The 24,191-nt window shown below is 41.6% G+C and overlaps 1 protein-coding gene across 1 annotated transcript; it reads right to left on the reverse strand.

Annotated features, from left to right (window-relative positions):
• Positions 1-4,831: 4,831 nt before the first annotated feature.
• On the reverse strand, positions 4,832-24,101 carry UBE2N (ubiquitin conjugating enzyme E2 N). The gene is made up of 4 exons (XM_066319273.1): positions 23,997-24,101; positions 6,473-6,719; positions 6,151-6,291; positions 4,832-5,516 (listed from the first exon to the last, which is right to left on the reverse strand). The coding sequence occupies exons 1-4, from the start codon at positions 24,024-24,026 to the stop codon at positions 5,476-5,478; spliced, it is 459 nt and encodes a 152-aa protein (XP_066175370.1). The 5' UTR covers positions 24,027-24,101; the 3' UTR covers positions 4,832-5,475.
• Positions 24,102-24,191: the final 90 nt, after the last annotated feature.

Genomic DNA, 24,191 nt, shown 5'->3' on the forward strand with positions numbered 1-24,191 from the left:
AACCTGCATTCTTCCACACTGCTAGGATGGTAAACAGCTGGTGTGTTTCCCCCTTTCAGTATGATTTCTGACAAGCAGACTGTTACCACACCTCCCTCTCTTCAGCTTAAGAGGAGTTTTACCATAGTCCTGTCTGGCTCCTATCACTGTATCTCCAAGGCATCAAGTGAAGTAAGTATAAGACTCAAGCTGAGGCAGAAGTGTGATAAAGCACAACAGATGGCAGGAAAGGCAGAATAACTGGCTTTCCCAAGACTTGGAGAGATAAGGATCTTCAAGCTTGAACAGAAAAAGTATAGGGTTTTTTTTTTTAACTTGCCCTCTTTCCGTACTCTTAGTCTCAGCGCTGCTGCGGCATTAAGCAAGGCACTGCCTCCTTGGCTCAAGTGATGGAAACTACACCACATCCACCTTAGGACAATGCTCCACATAAGGAATGGTGTCACCTCTTCACTTGCAGACTCAGCAATCACAAGCATATTCCTGCTTATGACAATCTGATTGCTATGGGCCATGCACCACCACCCCAAACAATGCTCAGACAATTTTCTTCCCTAAATAAGCATGAAATACTGTTCAAAGAGCCATTTTAGGAAGGCAAGAGGCCACTGAATATGTCTGCTGTGTGCTCAGCTGCTGCTTGCCTCATGGCCCACACTGCTTTCAGTAACTTGGTAGCGCTGGCTCCCAACAGCTTTCCTTCGTTACCACCAGTTCTGATGGATGGGCAGTATGAAGAAGCATTACAGCAATGTATGATGATGGCCAAAGACATCAGCTTGTGCACTTACCCTGCTGTTGGCTTACCTGTGGCCTAGTAAGGGCCTTTTTGCTCTCATTCAACTGCTTCACTCTCTAAGTATTTCCTTCTTTCCTGCTTTCTGGCTATGACACTACTGCAACCTGTCTTTGAATAGGGCAGATGAACATCCACAGCAACTGAAGGAAGAAAAACACCATCAGAATCATCTTACTGTGTCTTGAGAGATTAGCCTGCCCTTGATAATTGTGCATGGGACCACAGACATTCTTCCATAAATTTACCAGGACCCAGCCTAAGCCTTCAGTGTTACCTGGAATAACACTATTACTCATGAATAGCTGATGGGAAAATGACAGCAGTTCTTCAGAAGGCACAGCATGTATTCAGGCTGGGACAAGCACACCTGCTACAGCAGGCAACAACTGAAAAACAACCACACATGAAATCTTTCACATTTATAAATGACCGTGCAAGCATTAGTTAGGCAACTTAGGTAGGAACTTAGGCAACCTAGTGCAGATTAGGCCTGAACCAAAAATACTCCTTCACTGCAGCTCTGAAGGCAAGAACTCAGCTTACCATGAGTATCTGGAACAACCTTGCACAAGTACTCCAGTCAGAGATGACCTCATGTGAAATAATTTGTATTTACTTTCCTAAAAAATTAACTAATAAAAATGCTTCCCTTACATACCACACTTGCATCCATCACTTTAGGTGGGAAGGCTGATGCAGTGTGGTAAGTACCTGTAGTTTCTACCTCCCAGTGCTCAAGAATTCCTCAGGTAAAGCCTGAATTTTACTCGGTCTCTCAGTGATGGGCTGACCAACAGTGACGGCTCCATAGCAACTAACTGAGCTACCCAGATATGTCCACTTAGAGTACAATTCCAGTTCCTAACCCAGGGCAGCCCATGGGTCGTGTTCTCCAGAGCACTTCCACTGGCGCAGTCTTTACCCAAAGATACTTGCTCACATCTAACCCCTTATCTAAGTGTTGAGAGGAGTTCATGAAAGCAACCATCACAGATAAGGCAGTCCTGCTGCTTGATGCCTCTTTCCTAATGTACTTCAGTGCAACATAACAATTAAATATTTGCTTTAAAATCACCCTGCACACTTCCACAGCAAAGGCTGCAATAAACTGTACAAACTCCATCCCAGCAGGCATGTGATTATTAACCTTGTGCCATGCTCGTAAGAGTTTAGCAAAGCTTTTATTGATTTGATTGCACCAGAAACTGTCCAAACTGTGCATGTAAGTAGGAAAGTCTTGTACTAAACCAGACAGATTTGAACAGGCAGGCAAAAAACCCCAAAAAACAACGGAAGACCCACATCAACAAACAAAACCAAACAAAAAAGGGAGGGAAGCAGGAGAGGGAGTCAACACATCCTCTGAGCTGTCTACCAGAGCAGTCTCCTCTGAGGACTCCTAAGACAGAGGTACTGCTCTTCTCTCTTCATACAATGTGGGGGGAAGCCACAAACAATGGAAAAGTTATAAAAGAAGTTAAAGGTTATCTTTCTTATTTTATCAGATGTCAAGAACTGTTAGGAAACTTGCACACTGATGGCAGCCCACTGCAATTAAAATGAAGCTCAGTGCCTAAGTAATGAATAATCACTCTTCCTTTTATTTCAGTGTCATATTACATTACAGTCAAGACATGTTATTGACAAAACCTACCAGACATTTTACTTTACCCTCAAAAAACAAACAATAATAAAAAAAAAACCAACCCAAGAAGGAATGTATATAAATAGAGATGTCAAAATTTATGATGTCACTAGTCCATTAAGATGTTCCACAACAGTCTCAATGTGTTAGAGATACAAGTACTTGAAAGCTATTGAAGCAATGTTTCACTTGGTTTAGACTAAAGTCAGCTAAGATACAAGAAACCTGTTCCATCAGTTCCCAATAATCATACACTTCATATCTATGACAGAACATGGCTACATGTGAAGAGACCACCACTGAATATTTATGCAAAACCAAAAGCCTTCCTCTTGATCTACAGGAAACCACTGCAAAAGTATTTTGCATGTGTGATTACAGAGCCCATGTGGTATCCCAGGCTCAGCAGCTACACAGGTACTACCCAAACACTGACACATAAAATGCAATGCCATTGCTCTTGCTCAGGATTTCAGGACATTTGACACATAGCACCAGTAATGGTAGAGGAAACTCATTTATTTTGGAGTTACTGTAAATTGATCCAAGAGACATGTACTAAAAATGGAGATAAAACTAACACTCTCTAAAAGACAGCTGCATTTGCTTATCAGCTGCAATGGTAGGTGTAAGAGAAATAACTGAGTTCCACATAACAACTGGGAAAATACACCTGCTTAACTGAGGAAGAGGTTATATCTTACTGGCTTCAAAGAATTTAGCCTGAGTGTCACACATTCCTTAGCACAAGCTGGAATGAAATTCCCAGCTTGACTTTATACAGGGCTTTTAAAATCAGGTTTAAAAGTAAAGTAAGTATTATTTAATATACATTATCTGAGTCTGGATTCATCCCGCCTATGAAGTTGAAACTGTTTAAGTGCCAGCTCAGGTGTTGTTTCTCTACTGAAGGAAGGGAAAGCAACTCTCATACAGGATGCTTAGGTGGGACTGACTGTCCTCTGGGGGTGCCATCGGCCCTTGGACTAGAGACAGAGCTGAGGAAAGCTGCATATGTAGTGTAAGATAAAGCATTCAGAGGTAGGTGAAGTGAATCCAGAGTCTATAGCACAGCTCACTTATTCTCAGCCGCCTGCTACAAAAGTTGTCTATGCCAGTAGCAGATTGAGGACGTAGGCCAGCCAACCCCGAACAGACATTTGTAAGAAGAGAGGGTTAATGGTGCTTACCCACTCTGAACAACAGGTTACAAGCCTTGGACCCAACTCTGGCTTACATTCAACACAGAAACTACTTTTAAAACAGTTTTTTTATGACTTGGTTTGGTGAAAAAGTTGAATTTTGAACCATTCTTCAACCATGTTGCAGAAAACTTTGAATGACAATACCAGTTACTAACCACTGAAAGCACTATCTGTTGGAAAACATAGTTTTAATAGATATTCTTCATCGTACATAAGAGCACAATAAATACACCACATTCTATAGAAATTCCAGATGACACTAGAGGAAGAAGAGGTGAAAGAGGGAGAATACCAATAGACTACATAGCCATACACCCCTGAATTGCATGACAAAACACTCCCTACTGCAACCACTACAAGCTGTCATTTATACATTTCAGGCTGACCTTGCCAAAAGCTTTTAAGCTTTTTGTTTGGCTGGTTGGTTTTGTGAGGGAGAGGGCTTGGGAAAAGGAAGAGAATAGAGATACAAGAAATGAAGAGAAGCAATTAAATGGGTTCTCAGAAAAGATACTGGACTCCTAGACAGGATGCATACACAAAAAACAAGGATGAGAAGGAATTTTTTCATCACTTTCCTTCCCTCCAATAAAGAAGCTTTGTTGCTATTTAAGCTGACCGGTTGCTCAAGCAAGTAGCTTAACAAGGCTTGTAGAGAAAACCACTGGTATGAGTTGCTAGCTGTAAGTGGCTAAGCAGACATCAGTCAATACACAAGCTGGCTCTAACAGTGGTTCTGCACACTGGAATTTCAAGTTAATACAGGGCAGAAATTAAAGAAGTTAGAAAACCGTTCTGCTATGCAGACACTCATAATTAGTGCTGTCATTTGCTCTCAGCCTTCTACTTCATTCTGCTATTTCCATGAAAACACATAGACGCATTACTAAAATTAAGGTTACAACTGTTACATCAGAGACTTGTTTCTAAAAGTCACTCCAAATGCAATTTCATATTAAATTGGCCAGGTAAGGTCACCCGCATACACAAACTAATAAAAAAAGTCAGGACACAGAAAAACAAAAAAAAAAAAGAACCAAAAAAACCTTGTGAATTCCCCCTCTTTACTGTTAAATCTGTCAGACTGGTGAAGAAAATTTGTCAATTCTGGACTCAATTTTTTTAAATATGATTGTCACAGAGAAATGAAAACACAGCAAAATAAACTATACAAAGGCAAAGTAGAATAACAAAAAATATTTTACTAAAACATAAGATTTACAGGAGATTTTCCAGACAAGCCATACAAAATGGTCACAAGCTTTTTCTTGGAGGGATTTTTCTACACTTGACAGCAGAATCACTATAGTATTAGTGAAGGTGATGGATGTTTAATGTTCCCATTTTTTGTTCAAACAATGAAGCTTGTCCATCTACAGCGTCTAAGTTAGACTGGGCTAGAGGGTATATTCTAAAGTATAACTGGTTAGCTGCTTTTACCAATGCAATTAGCATCACCATAGAAAGGGAGGAGGAGCCCACAAAATTAAAACAAAAAGCCCCGCAGCTAACCCTGCCTACCTTCATTCACAGTGCTTATACTTAAACCATGACGAGAAAAATGATTAAAAGCAGAGATGTGCTGCTGCTTTCAAACAATTTCATAACAATCCAGATGATACTTCTAGCCTCTGCTCATGCGGTACAATAGTGAATTAGGACAAGACACAGATTTGCTAATGTGCATTTAATCACCAAAGGACTGAAGATGTCTGGGCTTTTATTCTGTAATGTTTCTAAGACTGTGTCCATTAAATGCAAACAAAAAAAGGAAGAGGTCTTGGCAGAACAGGAGAAGTGATGCACACTTGATGTTCAAAGCGCATTTAAATATTATTCATGGCATATAGCCTAGTCCATGCTCTGGCTGTAAAGAAAAAGAAATACATTTAAGAAAAGATGTAATTTTCAGGCTTTATTAAAGTAATTGTAAATTCATATCCTTAAATATCTCTTTCATAGCACTGCTCCAAGCACACAAAATGTATCAGTTCTGAGATTTTTAAGTACAATTTTGAATTCCAGCAGCTGTCAACTTTTGTATATTATAGAAACAGTCTGACAGCAGTGGATCCAAAAGTGAAGAGGCATAACACAATAACTCTTCCATTCCACTATAGCTTACAACAGATGCAGCAATATCAGAGAGATGTACTTTACAGAACCTGTTCATCTGTTCCTTAAGCTGTAGAGGACAAGCAGTAGAATGCTCTTTCATTTTACCAGAACTCCAATTTAGACAGACTAACAAATCAGGACCATCAAAATTCAAGATAAAACAGATCAAGAGAGCACCTTCTTCTATCAAGCCTCACAGACTTAAAAATAGATCACTGCAGGCACATTCAGGACACCTGGACTATGACTGTATGCAGCAATTTTTTGTTTCTCCAAGTTGCAGACATAAAACTAGATGTCAAGATTCACATACCCCAGCCAGTGAGTAAAAAGCTATTCCTAAAACTAGAAAAAAAACCAAACAACATTAGAAGATACATCACCTGTTTCTATGGCTTGGGCTTCATTGGTCTTCCATTGCTCAGCTACATCATTTGCTAGTGGATCATCTGGATTGGGAGCACTTAACAAAGCCTGGATTGATAGCAGAACTGTACGAATCTGCAAAGCTGGGGACCATTTATCTGAAGAAACATTTATAGCACTATGAAACAGCATATTCACCACAGTTTACAGAAATAGCAAGCTTTCCAGATTAAAGAAGAAGCAAGATATTCTTTGAACACACAAAAACTCTTTTTAGGGTTGACTTACAAATATCTGTAGTTAATATGATAAGAAGAAAGAAAACACAGTAACACTTACCTTTCAAAATATCTAAACATATTCTTCCCAGCTTGTCTACATTAGGATGGTAAATTTTGGTCATGAAACGTACTTTAGGAGCTGCCATTGGATATTCTTCTGGAAGGAATAGTTCAAGTTTAAATGTCCCACCCTCAAAGGGGGAATCCTGTGGACCTGCAATGACCACATGAAAATAGCGTGCGTTGCTCTCATCTGGCTCCGCTTTTATCCCAGGGACTGGCTCTGCCAGCAAGCGCTGGGTTTCCTAGAAGAAAAGGAGGCAATGAAACAAATAAAACCCATTTAAAATAAACGTGACCTGTACAAACCATTTTAAAAGCAACAAGCATTCATTTAGCCTATATTCACAGAAACTATGTTAAATACCTTAAAGTCAAAGAACATCTGCAGAAAGATGAGGCTGTGCTAAACTGGTACCCATCTCAGATCCTCACCTGCTGTGTGCTTCTGTAACACACCATAATAGATAACTCAGCTGTCCTCAATTTTCTTAACTTCTGATTGAACTATTGCCAAGCTGCTGTGTTTTTCTCAATATACTTAAAAGCACTTTAAAGAATACCACAATGAACATACCAAAAGCATTTCCCATTCTACCTCAAATAGAAACTCCCAGAAGTGAAAAGCCAAAGGGATTAATCACTCGCAGAAGTGTTCAAAGTTTACTCTTAACAAGAGTGGACTGGTTTATTACACTGAACATTTGTACTGGAATCAGATCCAACTTCGAAGAATTTAAAGTGCTACTCTGCTGCAACACTAAAGGTGCACTTTAAGGATGTTTTATATATTTAGATATACATATGCATAAATAGCTTTGGTGTGAGCACTTTCAGCCTACGTACAACCATGTTTAAAGTCACCCTAACAGACAGTAGGAGACAGTCAAGATGTTCTGTAAGCAGCAAAATAGGAAAGGCCAGTCTCCTACAGTGTCCTGGTTTCTTTGTTGCTCCATTCTTCTGCCAATCCCACGTCAGGCACCAAGCTGTGACCATAGCTAAAAGCTACCCATCCTACAAATGCACTGAGCAGACAGACCAAGTCCTGTACATCTTGCCTTTCCTCTACTGCCTATCTTCACAAGTCTTATGGGCACCATTCTGGTTCTTATAATAAAGATCCCATGGGCAAAATGGGCAAAAGGACACCAGGCAAGGACAAAAACCTCATTTCCTCATACAATTTTAGTCCCATTTCCTCTTTCCTTCTAAGCTTGCTTTTTACCGTGTACAGTTAATTTTTTCACCACCTTTCTGTGTTGACTTTCACAAAGAAAAATTAACCTGTTTCTCCTGACAGAAGATGTCAACTTGTAGGTATAATATTAACTTATTATTTCAGTTTTATAGCATATTTATTCCATTTATCTACAGTAGCACTTTCAGGGATGGGGCATCCACGATTTCTCTGCACAACCTGTTCCACTGATAAACCACCCCCACAGTAAAGAATTTCTTCCTAACATCGTATCTAAACCCACTCTCAGTTTGGAGCCACTTCTCCTTGTCCTGTCAGTACACACTGTTGTAGTCAGCCTCTCTGCAATACAGTATGTCTCTGTTCAATACAACCACAAAAGAGACAGATTACCTCTATTTAGCAAAAAAAATTCTTCAAACATAACTGCACTGCTACATTACTCTTGCAGAAATAAGTGAACACAGCATTTAAATGACACGGCTGTCCTGATACAGTCAAGTAACACCTCATTTAACAAAAACTAATCAATACATAAAGAAGCAAAGTCATGGTAATTAATTCCAACATCCAATCACTCATCTCTGAATTGTCACGGTCCTACAAATCATAATATAGAATTTATTGCTATGTACATATACAAACCTAAAACTAAATATATCTGGTGTGCTTCCTTTTTGGAACTATATATTGTCTATTTATCTGCACAGACATCAGATGCCACTTACACACCACACTGAAAGGCCATCCAAGCTTCTTAGAGCTGTCTAAACTTACTTCTGTCAGTATATTTTAAATTATACACATAATTTTGTAACTTATTAATTTGTATTCTGCTGGCTATTTACTTGTCCACTAATTGTATAGAGAAGCAATTATAACAAATTCTGATAATTTACATTCTGTAGCATGAAAAGTCAGTAAGAAATTACAGATTATCCCTATAAGTGCATAAACCATTCCCAGTTTCTTTCAGCAAGCTGTCAGTATGAGTGCTGCCTCAGGTAAATGGGACAATTTGGGTTTCTGCCTGTGAAGGACCATATACTGTTTGACAAGTCTGGCAGAGGAAAGTGTCTTATGCTACACATAAACTAACGTGAGCAAACTGAAAACTTAAGAATAAGGAACTTATGGAAAAAGACCAATTTTTAAACTTCTTCACAGCTGGACTTTGCCAGAGATGTGCTTGTAAGCAAATTGTGGCTTTGGTTCTGATGGGCACAACTCAAAACCTTATTTTTAGTATTAAGGGTAACACATTTTAATAGCTGGGCTGATCTCAGCAGTCCCCAGCTCCCCCTCAGTTACCCCAGACCCCAGACTGCCTCCCTAGTTATGCCAGTATGCTGACTGTAACTATACTGGGCAGCCAATCCTGGCTTAAAATAACCCAGAATCAGCAGTTCTCTGGCAGCAGCATCAGCACTTCCACCTGCCAGCATATCTGAGGGAGCAATGCCTGGGTGCAAGCTGCACATTCTGCCACTAAAAACCATTTGTCAGTAAACAACGGGAGAACCTATACATGAGAAAAATAGTTCTTCCAATGCAGGCACCCCAGAATACCTACAGGGATGTACCACTGTGAGCATGTCACCCTGCTCAGAAAGCCCTTCATGCCTCCCCATTCTGTGAGCATGGTTATCTTGCTACAAACCACCCCAGAAAAAGAGAGTGCAAAGCGAAGTGTTTATGCTGGTACAGCCACAGGAGTAGTGAGCCTACTCTGAGCCCACACAGGCCCTTGGAGAACATTAATATTAGATGAAAATTCCTTTAAGCAAGCACACCTTGGTTCCTGCGCTGTGCACAGAGCTCCATCACTATCGGTGTAATTGAAGCTGTTTTCAAACAGAAATGAGGATGAATACCTGTGATGGAACTGGTTACACTCATCTTTCACACCTGCCAGGCTCTGCTGCAGCAGAGAGCAAGCACCAGGCTAAACTTCTCCATTACACTCAAAATGAAAGGCCATGATCCCATGAACAAATGTCACTGCCTTCGTGCAAACACTCCAGAAAACACATCTTTTTAGAACTGTATAACACACACAAGCTTGTTCGACTGCAAGAAACAGCAAAGACGCCATTTATTGAGAGAACATGCAATGTTTGTACTTCAATACATCGCCTCCTAAATTCTGACAGTAAATAAGGTTTTGTTCTGCAATTATGAAGACATTAACAATAATATTAACAATCTTAAATATATTTGGGGGAACACCATGTAAAAGGAACAGAGAGGGAGAAATTTATCAAAAAGTTACATAGTAAGATCTAACTAAGCATATAAAATAAACATACAACTAGGTCAAATTCTGAAGTGTTACAAGAACTTGATTTCCACATTTTAGGGTAAGATGGACAGCTGCAGACATGCTGATACTAAAATAAATTTTATTTGCCATAAAACTTGCAAAACTAAGTTATATTTGAGAGAAAAAATTGTGAGTGTACAGGCAATGCTATTCACCTGGTCAGGAAGCTGACCTGGTTTATAGATTTTAATTCTCTTAAGTGTACACTACCAATTTAAAAAAACCAAACAAATAAAACACATAACAAAAAAACTCCCCAACCAAACAAAAAAATCCCACACTGCAAATATAACCACCTACCACCTTGTACATCACCCACAAGAGAATGATGAGATGTGGACGAAATACAGAAATGTTGAACTACACATTGATCTTATTCTCTAATTCCCAGAGGAGCTACCCAACAAAAATAAGTCTCCCAAACATGTTAAAATAAATAAATGAATGTTTAATTTCTTTTAATTAAACTTTTAACTTATCACATTTTTTAACTAATCAGGACAACTGAACACATGCAATATTTGACTTCCCACGTCCTTTTTGGAAGTCTTTCTCACACTTTCTTAACCGAGGAAGTGAGTTTTATACACTCTGCTACTTCCTCCTTTTCCCCAAAAAACTGCCTTTAAACCCTTTGTCCAATTTCAGCTGTTGTGTATGTATTGTAAGCTGTCAGTGAATAAGGTTAACCAAACTCAAGGCTACTGGAGAGGAAGTCATGAACAGCTCCAATACCACTACTGCTGTTTGGCCAATTTATTCCAACCAAGTATATACCATCCTTGCCCAGCAAAAATCCCTGAGAATAGGGATAAAAAGGGCTGGAACATCCATATATGTTAAAAAGGAAAAAGAAAAGATTCAGAGAAAACTGGAGTTTGCAGTTCTGCTGCCCACAATAAATGCTTTTATAACAGCACAGTTAATTTTGTCTTCAACAAGAATACAAACTCTAATCAAGTGTTTTCCAGAACAGAACTATGTAGTGGCTTTTATTAGCTCTTCCCTAGCATACTGAAGTTTCACAGAAGACATTTCAGCACATATTTTGAAAACTCTAGAGCTTTTAATGAAATTTCCTATGCTGTCATAGGCAATTATTTCTATTTGTCATACTCTGCAATGTTTTTAAATTGAGAGTTCTTCTCACTCCTGCATTTACTCTACTTTTTCCAATTCCAAATAATGTAACAATTTCCACTTACTAAAATAAAGTAATAAACCCAAAAGGAAGATATATGCCAGTTCATACTCGATAAAAAACAAATCTCTCAATCACAACTGGTTATGCCTCCCCCCTTTTTATGCCACCCCTTTTTTATTTTTAATTAAGTGGTTAGAAAACACTGAAGTGTTGAAGGTGTTTTGACAAGCAAAAGCAAAGCTTTCCTTATTAACACAGGTGGCCTGAAGCAGAGTGACAGATGATGCTGATGGGACAGATGGTGTAGCTGACATTCTGCATAGCTATTCTTCTATGAAGACATTAAATTGAAAACTAATTGTACCTGAGGGGGAAGAAACTCTCAACCTGTTTTTACAGTAACATATGAGGATAGGAAGCCTGAGGAAGAGAGAGTAAAGTGATCTTTAGAAGAGATCAGCAGAGCAGGGGGCAGACGTGAGGGTTTCTGAGGTTGCCAAGACTAAGAGAAGCCACACGATGAGGACGGAGGGATCCACAGGAGATGTTTCATTCATTCTTCGAGCTTTTGTTGGTTATTCTGCTTTCAGTCAAAGGGGGAAAAAATGTTACTAAAAAGCAGACATAACCACCAGGATTCTCCTTGTTCATACACACAGAATAAGACAGAGCCCTTCTTTAAGGAAGTAAACTGAACAGCCTTCTGTAAGCTGAAACAGATGCTTCCATACATACATACAGAAAAATCAATTGGCAATGACCATGGAGCTATAAGCAAGCATACAAAGGAAGAAACCATTATAAATATACTATTTCAACCGTTTTTAGTCTTGCAGAAGTGTTTACAAAAACCTCAAGCTACCAAGGCCTCAGTAAAAACAACTAAGAAAAATTTGTGTGTTACCCTTCTGAAAAACAAAAAGCTACTTCAGAAGTCTTGCTTGCTGTCAACAGACTAAGGCAGGACCAAACAAATAACTACAAACAGATAGTGCCAAATATCACAATCAGAAGACTCATCTATGCAAGTACTTGCAAAAACCCCAACATTATTTCTTACCTAGCAGAGCCACTGCAGCTGAACTGCAAAGCTTCTCTGTGTGACCGAGACCACAACAGTACTGAAGGAAGACATTTTGGCATGGAATTAGACAATTTTAAAACTCTGTCACTTTTTAGAAAGGAGAACTATTCTTTGCTTGGAAAAATAGTGCGATTCTGTTCCCTGTGCTATGGCAGTAGTCAACCACCACAAAATTTTACACTGTCTGCCAAGCAACATGGCTAAAAGTTAGGAACAAATCAATATCAAACACCTATAAAATATGTGAACTTTAAAGCTACTGTGTGAAGGCCACTAGAATTTAAAAGAAGCTTCCTTGTGAAGTCAGCACAAACTAGCTCAAAGAAGAAATCCCAACTCCATATCTCTAGACAAAGGTGCTTTGCTCAGTAATTCAGCTACCTGCATTTCATTTCCTGACACCCTAGTTTTCTTATTTCGCATTCAATATTACTGCTATGCAGATTACTTTAATAAATAAAACATGCTGCTTATTAGTCCACTAATGAAATACTGTGGTCTCAATGAGTGCTACAATTGAAGGAACACACTATTTACAGAATGGTTTTCTGGCCCACACTGTCCTTTAATACCAGCTGTGAAATCACCTAGTGAACTCCACAAAATCCATTAGAACAAAGGTAACTTAGAGAAATCAGACCACCTTACAGGGTCTGAATATTGTAAGGTGATAAATGATCAGCCACTGGGGAAAGGAAAAGAAATAACCAAATTGTGCTGCCTTTCCAGTTCAGCCTATTATGCACTTTCACTTTGCCTGCATAGCTGTCTCTTGACTTCATGGTCTAACATAGCAAGTAGCCAATCTGGAAGAAAAGAAACAAAACAAAAAGAAAAGGAAAAAGGCAATAGAGAAGAGTCCCTGATGCAATGCGCCACATGCTCCATGTAAACAGCTGTGCCAACATGCTCCTCAGAAGGATGGGAGAGGATTCCTTTTGGTGAAAGGGCTGGTATAAAGAGTTGGGACTGCAGTGTTAATCACAGCAGGATACCAGCATAACAGATTACTATTCTGTAACAACCTAAAAAGGAAATGTAGAGCCTTCCTCCTCATTCCAAAGGAAGAAGCTTAACTACCAACTCAGCTAATTTCAGTAACAGATGGTAAACTACTGAATAAAAAGTCTTCATCCATCTATAAAAGTCTCAAACACCAAAGACTCTGCATATCTTACTTGTAATAAACAGGTTATCTAAGAACTTTTTATAGCACTAAACTACAGAAAAGCATCCTTATGGCTAGCAACTTTATGCTAGTACCTTAAAAGAAAGAGAATATCATCCAGAAGCGACAGATCTGTGATAAATTATTCTGAAACTTCAAAAGACAAAATATTAATAATGGCCTCTTACATTAATAGAAAAGACTGCAGGTCTTAAAGCTGTTAAGTATTTAAATGGCACAATACCACATCTTTATACAAGTCTCAGGGGAATGATTATTTACAGTAGCACATTTACTAGCTCAACTCACTAGCAGTAGTCAAGCAATTTTCCTTCAGTATCACTTACTAAGACAGAGGTTACACTCCTTCAACTTTGTCAGGCCAAGACAAGGTGCAAGTCCTCTCTAATCCCGATCAGGACAGTGAGAAAGTGTGGGGAGTATTTACCCTTACTTGTAGGTTCAACTAACCCTAGCTTTATTCTGAACAGAGAAGACAGATGATGTATGTGGGCTTATCTATAACAGGAATTACAGCACAAGTATGAGCGTTTATTGCTGCCACCTTGCCAGATATCACCATTCTGCAAATCTACTGAGAAAGCACACCCTTGTCAGCATTCTCAATGCAACTCAGGAAAAGTGAACTAGGTCTTCTTAACTAGATCTTTAATCTGAAAAATGCTGATTGACAACATGAGAACACTGCTGCCATCCAGCAGAGGACAGTGACTTCCAAAAAAAACCATGGAACAGCTGGCACTGGCTGTGGATAAAAGCATCTTCCATGAGTACAAACAAAAAAAAATCTGCACATCCCTTGACAAGTTTCTTCCACAGGTGCTACAAGCGAAGGTCTCCAAAAGCCAGATACAAAACAAACTTTTTGCTAACCTGGCCATTTATAAAAGGAGCAAAAGGATGCAATACAATGCTGTTGGACTAGTCCTAAAATAGCCCAAAAGAACCATAACTTGTAAAATGAAAAAGGTACCCCAACTGAAAGAAATCCACAGCAGCTCGCCCCACTTTTTTTTTTTTTTTTTCGTATTTGGTATGATCTAATTTAACTGCATTACCAACTGAGCACATTACCAACTGAGCAAGGTGTATGTGTCAAGTTGCTGGCAGCAGAGGGGCTCCAGGGGTGACCTCCATGAGGAGTGGCAAGGAGCTGTACATCACCAGACATAGCCAGCTCCAAAAACATGCCACAGGACACGGGTGAACCCATCAGCCAAGCTGGTGGCACACCTGGGAAAATGTATTTAAGAAAGGACAGAAAACAACACCACACAGAGAGAGCAGCAAGGGAAAAAAAAAAAAAAAAAAACCACCACCAACCACCACACCTTTGTGAGCAAAACTAGAGTGAACACCAAGGTCAGAGAAGGACAGTAAAGAGGAGCTCCAGGCAGCGGTGCAAAGATTCTCTGTAGCCTATGAAGGACCACAGTGGAGCACATTGTACCCACATTGTAGCCCATGGAGCAAACCACCCTGGAGCACAGGGAAAGCGACAGGCAGAAGGAACAGCAGTTGTGGACTGTTGTGACCAACCTGAACGGGTTGTTGTGGACTAACCATAAACCCCCATCCCCAACCCCTTGCATCGACCAGGGACAGGGGAGTTGGGGAAGAAGCAGTAAGACTGAAGGGGAGTATTGGAAAAGGGTGACAAAGATGTAGTTTTAATTTTGTCTCTTATTTCTCACCATCCAATTCTATCTTACCAGAAAGCAAATTAATTAATTAATGTGCCCTTTAATTAATTAATTAAGTTGAGCCTCTTTTGCCATGATGATTGTCAGTAAATAATCTCTCTTTGTCTTGACCCACGAGCTTTTCCTTCTTATTTTTTCCCCCTGCCTGGCTGAGGTGGGGAGAGAGTGTGGCTGGGTGAACATCTGGCCAGGTCAGCCCACCTCATCATAAATCACACAGTACTTTTTAATCTGTGTTTGAGTTGTGATATCCAGAGCCTCTTTTAGAGAGAATGCAGTAGACAGTTTCAGACTCCACAATGATACTGAAAATTAAGAATTTTTGAGACAGAGGATGACAGACTTAAAATTAAAACCACCGGCTCCATTTCCTGCTACAGCTGAAATGATAACACTTATCACTTGCAGAGTACCACATATAACAATTTATGTGGGAGAAAATGTGATGAGGAAAAAAAGAGATCTTCAGTTTAACTGATTACTCATCAGTCATTTCAGTATTTACTTCCTAAGGGAGACCAGACATTGCTGCCAAATCCTCCAGGAAGGTTTCTAAAACAGATGAAAAGACACTACCAATAGCAAAAATCAAAGAGGTTTTTTTTAATTACACCTAAGTTCCACTAATTTTTAGTCACTGAGAGTGGAAGTCTTTTGGTTTCATTCTTCATTGGCTCCTGAGTTTACAATTAAGTCAAACTGTTTTTCTACTCACCACTTCAGCATGGTTCTCAGCCCCTCCTGATTAACTTCACTCACATCTGTAACTACCTCTGCCATTTCCTTTCCTCACAAAATGCAAGTTTGCCTGAATGAGAAGCTCTAACTTCTCAGCAGCAGTGCTAATTTGAACAGTCATCTTTCCCCGTACTCCTCTCATCAGCCCAAGTGTCTGCAAAGTCAAATAACAGATGAGATCACAGAACTGATTTGGCTTAAGAAATAACCTTTACTGTAGAGTTCTGAGCCAGATCAGTTTCTCAGTCTAAGTTCACCTCAGTGGCACAAAAATTTTTGTGCCAGCACACTCCAAGCTGAATCTGTTCTTACAGTAAGGCTGTTCAACCTGAATCAGAATCATAAAACAGCCTGGGCTGGAAAAGACCTTAAAGATCACCTAGTCCAACTCCTCTGCCATGGGCAGGGATACCTCCCACTTGCTCAGAGCCCCATCCAACCCAGCCTTAAACACTACCAGGGATGGGGCATCCACAACTTCACTGGGCAACCTGTTCCAGAGCCTCACCATCCTCACAGGAAAGGTTTTCCTCCTTATATCTAATCTAAACCTGCCCTCTTTCAGTTTCTGCTCCACTTGTCTTATCCCTATACGCCCTTGTAAAAAACCCTTCTCCAGCTCTTTTGCAGGCCTACTTTAGGTACTGGGAGGCTGCTACAAGAATAAGCCAGATTGATCATTTCACAGACTTCCAGTTAAGCTAATTTCACTAGGGAGTAACTTCACCTCATGCAGCTCTCAGCAAAAACCAGAAGTACAATAACCAACTTCAGCATTTCAATTCACACAGAGAAAACATTTCTTTCATACTTTCATTCGGACCACAGGTAACCCTTGCCATTTACCAATGTCATTATCTTCCAACTACATCCAATGGTCCAGATTAATTCTGGGGTACAAAATAGAAACTTAGAGCACTAGTTAAAGCACTACATTGGCACAGCGATGAGTTATAATTACTTGCCAAATGACAATTCTTTCCTGTCTGACTGTGATAAGGGAGAAGATCACACTGATCTCCTTCACCAAGGAGTGATAAATTGAACACAAGAAGGTAAAAAAGCCTTCACGTTTTTGCTTTGATTTTTGAGGGGGAGGCAGTATGAAAAAGTGAAACTTACCAGTCAAAACTGTCTTCTACATACAGGAGTAAAGCTGCCTCAGAAAACTACAAAGACTTAATTCAAAACTTAGTATAGCATTACATCACACTTTGGCACAAATTCTTCCAGGATCTATCAATTCATTAGCTACAGCTATTTAAAGAACCAGTTGTAACCAGCACTACTGAAAATAAATTGGTTACCTAAGCAGATGTCGTATTGCCAGAGAGATTTCAGAATGTTTACATTAAAACTGTATCACTGTACAACTTCACTGAAGAAAATCTTCTGAAAATAACATTACCTCTTAGGACTAAGAAAAAAACGAATTAGCAGCAAAGCCCATTAAAATGTAAAGCAAGTGTCAAACATCACAAATAGGAGGCTACACTTGGGTTCACAAAAGCCAGCCTCCACATGAATTCTCTTCCTTGCCATATAATCCCCAAGTCTCAGCATTCCACATACCCCTGCTTCCTGGACTCATTACTGGGTTAATGGCTTTTGTACATTAATGCTTCTACCACCCTGCATGTTCCCAGACCCCATCACCAGCCCTAACTGTATCTAACACCACCTCCCAAAAAAAAGGCATGAAAACACGTTTAAAGTGTCAATATTTCAAAGGCATCAGCTGTAAAGAAAGAAAGAATAAAACGACGGTACAGCAGATTTAGAAAACATTAAACTAGTACTCAATATACAGACAGTTGTCCAGCAAATTGATACTACAGCTCCACTAAAGAAGCACTGGGAATGAACTCTGGATTGTTCACAATCCTCTCACACACTTCTGCCTCTCCAAATCCCAGCACCACACAATTTTAACCACTCGCAATAGCTGAAGACAAATGTATTCCAAGTAACAGTGCCTTCCCATAAGGAAAATAAAAAAACAACCAGGATCTACCCACTCTTGGAAGAAGACCTTGTAGCCAAGCAATAACATGAAGAGGGGCATTTTAAGGTCAGCAGCACTCTCCCCCAAGAATGACCACATTCTTGAATTTTCCACAGCAAATTACAGGATTTTGGAACTGTGAATCTGAAATCCTATGCAAATTCCTAAAGGATTATCTAGGAGATAGCACAGATAGAGCTTTTCACAGTGCATCTCCCGCTATTGTAAAGTAAGGCGTAACTGAATTCACTAAGCTGAGTGTAAACCATTCCTGCAGTTATACTGATGGAGCACATTTCACTGGAGGCTTGCATTAACATATGGTGTCAAGTCAACTATCGAAGTATGGGAAATGCAAACAGGAACTGATAGCGAGCTTCTGTCCAAACGCTATCTACACTGGGTTTGCATGGCAAGGTTCTGGTAGTGCAGGGGCACTGAGGAGCTTCTGTGAGAAGCTGCCAGAAGCCTTCCCCCATGTCCAACAGAGTCACTGGCAGTCAGCTCCAAGACAGACCTGCCCCTGGCCAAGGCTGAGCCCATCAGCAATGGTGGTAGCACCTCCAAGGTAATATATTTAGGAGAAAAAACCCACAATCTGAGCAGCAGCAGCCAAAGAAATGAGATTACTTGAGAACAACAACTCTGCAGACACCAAGGTCAGTGCTGAAGTAGAGGGAGGAGGTGCTCCAGGTGTGGGGGCAGATTCCCCTGCACCCCATGGTGACAGAGCCTGACCCCCTGCAGCTCATGGATGACCCCATGCTGGAGCACATGGATTAGCCCACAGGAGACTGTGACCCCATGGGAAGCCTACAGTGAGCAAGCTCCTGGCAGGTCCTGTGGAGAGAGAAGCCCATGCTGGAGCAGGTTTGCTGGCACGATGTGTGACCTATGTGGTGGTGAACTGAAGCACCACTGTGTGAACCACCACTGAAGCAGTCTGTTCGTGAAGGACTGCACCCTGTGGAAAGGATCCACAGTAGAAGAGTTCATGAAGACTGTAGCCTGTGGGAAGGACTCATGTTGGAGCAGTTCATGGAGGGACTCCATGCTAGAGCAGGGGAAGAGTGTAGCGAGTCCTGCCCCTAAGGAGGAAGAAGTAACAGTGAAAATGTCTGATGCACAACCCCTGCTTCTGATTCCCCTGCACCACTGAGAGGTAGGAGAGAGAGGAAAATCAGGAATGAAGTTTAGCCCAGGAAGAAGGGTGAGGTGGTGGGGAAGGTGTTTTAAGATTTAGATTTAATTTCTCATTAACCTACTAGAATTTGGTAGGTAATAAATTAATATCATTTCCCCGAGTCAAGTCTGTTCTGCCCATGACTGTAATGGGCGAGTGATCCCTCTCTGTGATTCTCTCTGCAAAATTTGCAACTTGCTTCTCACTATTAATCCACCAGTCACAAGTAACTACAGAAACTGATTTTGTTTTGCACTACTACAAAACCAAATTTTGATGATACTCTGATAAATTTAACAGACATGTATAGTATAAAATAACTGCATGAAAAGCAATTAAATCCATTGGTTTCTATAGGGTTGTGCCTCAAAGTTGCTCAAGTATTACACAAGATGACCCAAACAGGATTATTGCCTCTGTGTTGGTTATTTGCTTGGGTTTTCCTCAGTTTTTATTCTACAGGGTCTACTGAAAGCTTTTTTAAGGAAAAGGTTGTGAAAAACTACCAGTGTCCTCTTAAAAATCTGTTATTAAGACTCCATATTTTCTTTTTGAAACTTAACCAGACTAGATCTAACTGTAAAGTTTTCTGATCCTCTGGGCCTGAGCGTTCTTCTCAGCTTACCTCCCCTATCTGCACAAAGCATCTGTCCTGCCAAAAGCTTCATGCTTCCAATACCTGCCTGCATATCCCTCCCACTAGCCCAGCTAGCCCAGGCTATACTGGTCACCTGGCAAGAAGACTGAATAAGCATTGCAAACAGCACATGTATTATCTTTCTACACCTGGGGGGGAAGGGGGAGAGAAGACCAGGGAGAAGATGGTTTTAGGAACAGTATAAAAACAGTGCTGAAAATTCCCAAAATTTTCACGCTTCTACCAAATTTGAAGTTATCCACAAGATTCAAATGGCATACAAGGTGCAAAAAGACATCACATTCTCTCATAAATGTCAAGGAATGGCATTCTTCAGAAGTAATGTTTCCTATTCCTAACCACCATCCAAAGAAATACAAAACACCACAAAAAGGTATGAGATTTACCTCAAATCCTTTTTATTTAATTCTTCTTATGCAGGGAATAAAAAAGTGGTCAAAAATGTCAGGGAAATCAAAAAGTAGCAGTGACTTAAATTTTAATGTGGAGACAGAAGTCTATGCCTCAAAAAAACACAGCTTTCAAGAAAATGAGAGAAACTTCAAGTTGGCTGCCAACAGTACTTTTAATGAACTTCTAGAAAGTTCCAGTTGCAGGTTAAATACCTGATTTATATTAAAAAAAACCCCAAACATATAAGGCTGATTAGGCTGACCTCTACTACAGAATGTTTAAGTGCCTAGCATCACACACCAAGAGAATCTCCTTAAAACCTCCCAGAAATTTTTCAATCTGAAGCAGCATTTTGCAGCGATCAGTCCGAGCATTCCCAGAGTCTCCAAGAACACAGCAAGCAGGAGTTCACTGCAGATAATGGAAATAGCTTCACACAGTAAATAGCAAGGAATGTCTATCTCAGACAACACCACAGGATCATGCAGGGGAGGAAATCAAAGCCCCTGTAATTTAACACTGATAAATTCACTAGAAAAAAAAAAAAACTGAAGGAGTGTCAGCTACTGCTTCAGATGGTTACTTCATGATAGGAGCAGCTGCAGTGATTGTAACAGAAGCGCTAACAACAACAGTCAACCGACCTGTGCATCAAATCATGAATGATGAGATCACTGCAGCAATGAAAACAGCAGGAAAACATTTTAAAAGATGATATGGGGTAATTTTGTCCATCCCATTCAGATACTCTGACTGCACTTGACATAGCAATGAGGTGGACTGAATGTCAGCCAAGAAAAAAATTCAGATGCAATTCAATTCCTTACTCGACTGGAGATACGTGACTTTGCAACAAGGGAAAGAATTGATGTAATAAGTGCTTGAAATTAAAAGTCACTGGGCTTATTTATTGTCTGTTGCAAAGGCTCACCTTTTAATACTGGAAATAGTAATTTTTCTGAAAAAAGTTTAGAGCATCAAAACCACACATCTGTGTAAATGTGCCAATAACACATTTGAATTTTATCTTACATTAACAGGGTTTTTTTGTCAAGATGATCCTCATAGGAACCCTGGTGTTCAACTACTGAAGAAAACAAAAATACCTCTTCTCCATTCACAAGATACAAGCTTTTTCAATTCTGATTATGTCCTTAAAAACTCAAAACTACATCAGTGTCTTCTACCCACCATTTGTGATGTGCTAACAGTCGTAATTCTAAAGCAAGTCATCTTTTAAACTTCCAGACCATTCCCACACACACTTTATTAAAGTCTGTTTCCAAGTAATCTGAGGACAGTAAATTGGGAATAATTCTGTGTCTTCTGCAACAACTTCTTTCCAACACCCATACTGTCACCTTTTCATTGAATTTGAAGAAAGTATTTGAAACAGAGCTCTTGCAGTGACAAGGAAAGCTCCTGCTCTCCTGCTGGGCTGGATGACAGCCTGCGCATAGCAAAGACGCAGGCTGAGGCGTACAGGGCTGCAAGTCAACCTGAGAGCCCGGCCATCTGCCAGCAGTCGCTCAAGACAGGGAATGCCAGCTGCATTTGGAGCAACCAGCCAGGATCAGGACTTCATTATAGTCCAAATACACTCTCCTAGCCCCAAGTAGCCATTGATAGTCTCTCCTGTATGACAACACCAAAGGTGCATGGGGTGAAAAGGGAGAAGGTCTTTTCCTAAGAGTAATCTAAGCCATTTATTTATCGTAAAAATTATTATGGTGCATAACGTGAAGATTTAATTTTCTTTACCGGAGTTATTTTACCGTTACTCAGCTCTTTCCTATCTCTCTCCTCCATTTCCTTTCCTGATCTTTCAAATTCTCACTAGCAACTGAGTTCACTCCCTCCCCTCCCTCTAAGGCATCCAGAATAGGAATTTAACAATAAAATCAAAATCGGCACGACAGGAAAGATCAAAACAATTCTCACTCAAGACTCCTGAAGACTTAAGCAGGCATATTTCTGGGTCTGCATCTCTGCAGCTGTGATATTTCAAAATATGACTTTGCACATTTTTGAGGCTGTAGTAACTAGTCAGATTCAAGTCCTAGATCACACACACATGTGGCAACCTAAGGTGTGCACAGCACAGGAGCTGAAGAGCTGGTCATCTAACACAGCCAAGCAAAGATTTAAAAGCTCTAGACTGGCTGCAGACAACTTACAATGCATCCACAGAAATACCCAACCCACCATATGTCTAAGGGGGATCCTTAATAGAAAATCTGGAGTCCCTCTTTTATCCTCCACCTTTCTTCTCCAGGAGGAACAGAAAGTCCCACATCAGCACACATCTTTGAAGTGAGCTGCGCAAATTGTGCCAGCGTTTTTTTCTAGAAAAGAAAACAAAAGCACCAAGAACAAAATTTATGCACCAGCATAAGTGGGTGCACTTCTTGGTTGTATTCTGGAGAACTGTCAAGAGCAATGAAAATTTAACGCAGACAACAGCCCCATGACTGAGCTCTTACTGCAACTCTGTGATAAATACCAGTTCCACTGTATTATGAATCACTGCTCCCTATCACACCTGAAATACATTCAGATTAGCATGCTGTGCACTCAGGCAGCTGGATAGGCGTCAAAATCTCTAAGATTGGTCTTCTTTATTGTTACTGCTTACAATTCAGAGCATTAATCGTAGTTTAGTTCTGTTTCACGGAAGATAAACGCGACTCCTGCCTTATTTTACATCATCACCTCTATCATCTACTCGGTAACTTCACTTCTAAGACAAGAGAGCTGCATCTTTTTATTTACATTTAACACTTTCTAACACTAAATTCATTTATTTACAGTGGTTACCAACCGAGAGTTTCAGTGCTATAAATGAACACCTATTCAGCGTAACAAGCTATGAGGATGCTGTCATCTCCTCCGAGGGCTAACAAACCTTACTGGAATCACTTAATACTTTTGTAAAGGGAATGATTACCCATTCGAGGGCTTCACACCATTACAAACCGAGTAGGAGACAGCAGCGCAGCAGGAACAACCACGCGAGCTACAGGACCGAGCTATGTTTTGATAGCTTGCAATACAGCTACCTGTACCTCCAGTAAGTGACTCCAAATTACTCAAGTCTTATGCTGGAACGGAATTCGGAGGATCTGCTGAAACTACCCCAAAGTTAAGAGCCCTTGCAAAGCCTGGCAAATCAAAGCCAAAACACGATACCGAACCGCCAGACCGACACGTTAATAGAGTAAGGGCCGACAGCTCCGAGCAAACGCAGCAGCAAGCAGGGTGTACCACCGGTGCGAATGTCCCGGGGCACACACAGCTGTAGCCCAGGTTTAACTGCTCGCTGTGGCTCATCCCTCACCATACAGGAGGCAGCCGAGCACGGCGCCACCGCCGCCCTCCCCCGGCCCAAGCACGCCGAGAGCTGTGCCGCGAAGCCGGGGCCCGGCGGAAGCCCCCGGTGAGGAGCCGCACGGCCGGCAGAAGACAGAGGAGGGTTGTGCCCGGTGTCTTTCGAGCTCCGGACCCCGAAGGGTGCGCAGATAATGCCACTCGGAGCGCCGGGGGCCGTGGGGCGCCGCCGCCGCCCGGCAATCCCCGCAATGGGCGCGGGCCCGCGCCCGCCGGGAGGGCCGGGCCGCTCCCGCCGCCCGCACACGCCGACACGGCGCGCGGGGGCCCCCGCGGCGGCGGCGGGAAGCGGCGGGGCGCGAGCGGGGCGGCAGCCGGGCGCCCCTCGCCCGGGAGGGGCGGGAGGAGGCCGGGGAGGCGGCCCTGCCCTAGCGCGGCCCTGCACCCGGGCACCGGAAGCGGTGCCCGGCGCGGCGCGGCGCTGCCCGCGGCGCGGGATCCCGGCCCGGCGTGTCCGGCGTCGCCGGCGGGGCATGGCGGAGCGGCGCGCGGCGCGCAGGGCGCGCGGCCGTACCTTGATGATCCTGCGGGGCAGCCCGGCCATCTTGTCTCGTCGGTGCAGGCTCGGGGCGCGCCTCCGCTCGGGGCGCGCGCACGGCCGGAAAGACCCGCGCCGCGCTTCCTGTGGCGCCGCCCTGCGCGCGTGACGCCGGGAAATGTAGGCTAAAGGGATCGGTGTGCGGGTCCGCGCACAGCGCGCGCCGCGCCG

This window comes from Sylvia atricapilla, chromosome 5, assembly GCF_009819655.1.
Source record: "Sylvia atricapilla isolate bSylAtr1 chromosome 5, bSylAtr1.pri, whole genome shotgun sequence".
Classification (NCBI taxonomy): Eukaryota; Metazoa; Chordata; class Aves; order Passeriformes; family Sylviidae; genus Sylvia; species Sylvia atricapilla.